At 48.2% G+C, this 2,780-nt stretch overlaps 1 protein-coding gene across 1 annotated transcript in view; it reads left to right on the top strand.

The window, feature by feature from the left end:
- Positions 1-2,780, top strand: part of GALP (galanin-like peptide) — a 16,985-nt gene that overhangs the window by 4,929 nt on the left and 9,276 nt on the right. The window contains exon 3 of the mRNA XM_011996983.1: positions 2,008-2,056. Within this exon, the coding sequence (XP_011852373.1) occupies positions 2,008-2,056 (49 nt within the window). The remainder of the gene's footprint in view (positions 1-2,007; positions 2,057-2,780) is intronic.

Here is a 2,780-nt window from a genome sequence, read left to right on the forward strand (position 1 = left end):
AAAAAAAAAAAAGAGTCTGAAGTCTGCCTGGGTTTGAGTCCCAGCTGTGCTTCTTAGTGTATTGCAATTTGGTGCAATTTGCCGAATCTTTCCAGGCCTCAATAGGCCCTTTCTTTTTTTCTTTTTCTTTTTATTTCTTTTTTTTCTTTTTTTTGAGACGGAGTCTAGTTCTGTAACCCAGGCTGGAGTGCAGTGGCATGATCTCAGCTCACTGCAAGCTCTGCCTCCTGGGTTCACACCATTCTCCTGCCTCAGCCTCCCGAGTAGCTGGGACTACAGGCGTCCACCACCACGCCTGGCTAATTTTTTGTATTTTCAGTAGAGACGGGGTTTCACCGTGTTAACCAGGATGGTCTCGATCTCCTGACCTCATGATCTGCCTGCCTCAGCCTCCCAAAGTGCTGGGATTACAGGCGTGAGCCACCGCGCCCGGCCAAGAACCTCTTTCTAATGAAGCTAATAACAAGTTTACCTACTAGCGTTGTTGGAGGAAGAGCCTCTTTCTAATGAAGCTAATACAAGTTTACCTACTAGGGTTGTTGGGAGGATTCGTTAAATAAATATATCAAGAGCTTGAAACTACAGCTGGCTTCGTGCATGCGCAACCTGTGCCATTCCCTGGGGCCCGAGCTTGGTTGAATGTTCTGTTGTCACCAGCATGAAATTCTGAATCCTTTTTGAACAATGGGCCCCATATTTTCTCTTTGCACTGGGCCCCACAAATTCGGTAGCCAGTCCTGCTTAGAACAGATGCTGGCGTAGGGTAAGCCCACAATGTCAGGCATTATCATCCTCAAAGGGACTTGATGGCCTGTGACCATATCCTCCACAGGTAAAGAATTTACTGTGGTGCTTCTTTAAAGCTTTATTATGCTATAATTAATATGCATAAAATGCACACATTTAATGTATACATCTTGATGAGTTTGGCGCTATGCGTACACCAGTGACACCATCACCACAGCCAGGGTACTGAACATATCCATCACTGCCTCCAGAAATGCCCAGGTGTTCTTGTGTGTGTGTCGGTGTGTGTTTTAGTAAGAACCCTTGTCATGAGATCCATTCTCATATTTTTATTTACTTGTGTATTGAGACAGGGTCTTGCTCTGTCACCCAGGCTGGAGTGCAGAGGTGAAATCATAGCTCACTGTAGCCTCAAACTCCTGGGCTCAAGTGATCCTCCCACCTACAGGTGCGTGCCACCATGCCTGGCTAATTTTTGTATTTTTTGTTTTGTTTTGTTTTGTTTTTTTTGAGACAGAGTCTCACTCTGTTGCCCAGGCTGGAGTACGGGGTGCAATCCCTGCTCACTGCAACCTCCATCTCCTGGATTCAAGCGGTTCTCTTGCCTTAGCCTCCCAAGTAGCTGGATTACGCCCAGCTAATATTTTTTTATTTTTAGTAGAGACAGGGTTTGCCAGGCTGGTCTTGAACTCCTGACCTCAGGTGATCCGCCCACCTCAGCCTCCCAAAGTGCTGCGAATACAGGAGAGAGTCACCACATCTGGCCTAATTTTTGTATTTTTTGTAGAGGAGAGGGTTTCTCCATGTTGCCCAGACTGGCCTCGAACTCCTGTTCTCAAGCCATCCTTCTGCTTTGGCCTCCCCAAATGCTGGGATTACAAGCCCGGGCTTAACATATCTTTGAAGTGCACAACACCGTATTGCTGGCTGTAGGCACGTCATGCCGTAGATATCTAGGACTTCTTCATCTTGCATAACTGAAATTATACTTGTTGAGGAACAATTCCCCTTTTCTCCTTTCCCCCAGCCCCTGGTAATCACCTTTCTCCTCTCACAGCAGAACCTTTTGAGCTTTCTTTCCAGGCAAAGTGGTTTTGTCTTAAGAAGTCCTCAATTTCCTCATCGGTGAAATGGGGATTAAAATGAACCCGCTCCACAGCCTAGTGGGAAAGTGGTAGGACGAACAACGTCACCCGGACCTGTGGGACGCCTACCCTCCTTTCTGTCTGCTTGAGTGTTGATTTCTACATCTCTCTCCAGGGACGAGGAGGCTGGACCCTCAATAGTGCTGGCTACCTTCTGGGTCCCGGTGAGTGAGGCTGCACTCAGCTCTCCATCCCTGGCCTGAGTCTGCCTGAGTCTGCCTGGTTGCTGCTGGCAGTGAGTTTGTGACTGGTGAAGACCCTCACCCACATTCACAGAGGCCCATGGATTTATTTGCAGATCTGTCTGGAGGGTGTCTAAGCAGAGTGTTGGGTGTGTGGACTCTGGAGCCAAAGCCTTGGGCCCAAATCCCAGCTCTGCCCCTTGCTTGGTTTGCAACCTTGATCTCTCTCTCGCTGTCTCTCTCTCTCTCTTTTTTTTTTTAACAGAGTCTCGCTGTGTTGCCAGGCTGGAGTGCAATGGTGCAATCTCGACTGACTGCAACTTCTGCCTCCTGCATAGTTCAAGCGATTGAACTCAGTCTCCTGAGTAGCTGGGATTACAGGTGCCCACCACCGTGCCCAGCTAATTTTTGCAGTTTTAGTAGAGACGGGGTTTCACCATGTTGGCCAGTCTGGTCTCGAACTCCTGACCTCAGGTGATCCACTTGCTTTCGGCCTCCCAAAGTGCTGGGATTACAGGCGTGAGCCACCGCACCTGGCTGCAACCTTGATCTCCCTATGCCTCAGTTTTCTCATCTGTGACAGTGGCTGTAATGATGGCCCTTACATCCTAGAATGTTGTGAGGATTGAGTTATTAATAGAACAATAGCTGGTGTGTAGTGGGTGCTGTGTAACGATTAGCTGCTATTCTTTGTTTCTCTCTCTCT

This window comes from Mandrillus leucophaeus, unplaced genomic scaffold (genome assembly GCF_000951045.1).
Source record: "Mandrillus leucophaeus isolate KB7577 unplaced genomic scaffold, Mleu.le_1.0 Scaffold53, whole genome shotgun sequence".
NCBI classification, from domain to species: domain Eukaryota; kingdom Metazoa; phylum Chordata; class Mammalia; order Primates; family Cercopithecidae; genus Mandrillus; species Mandrillus leucophaeus.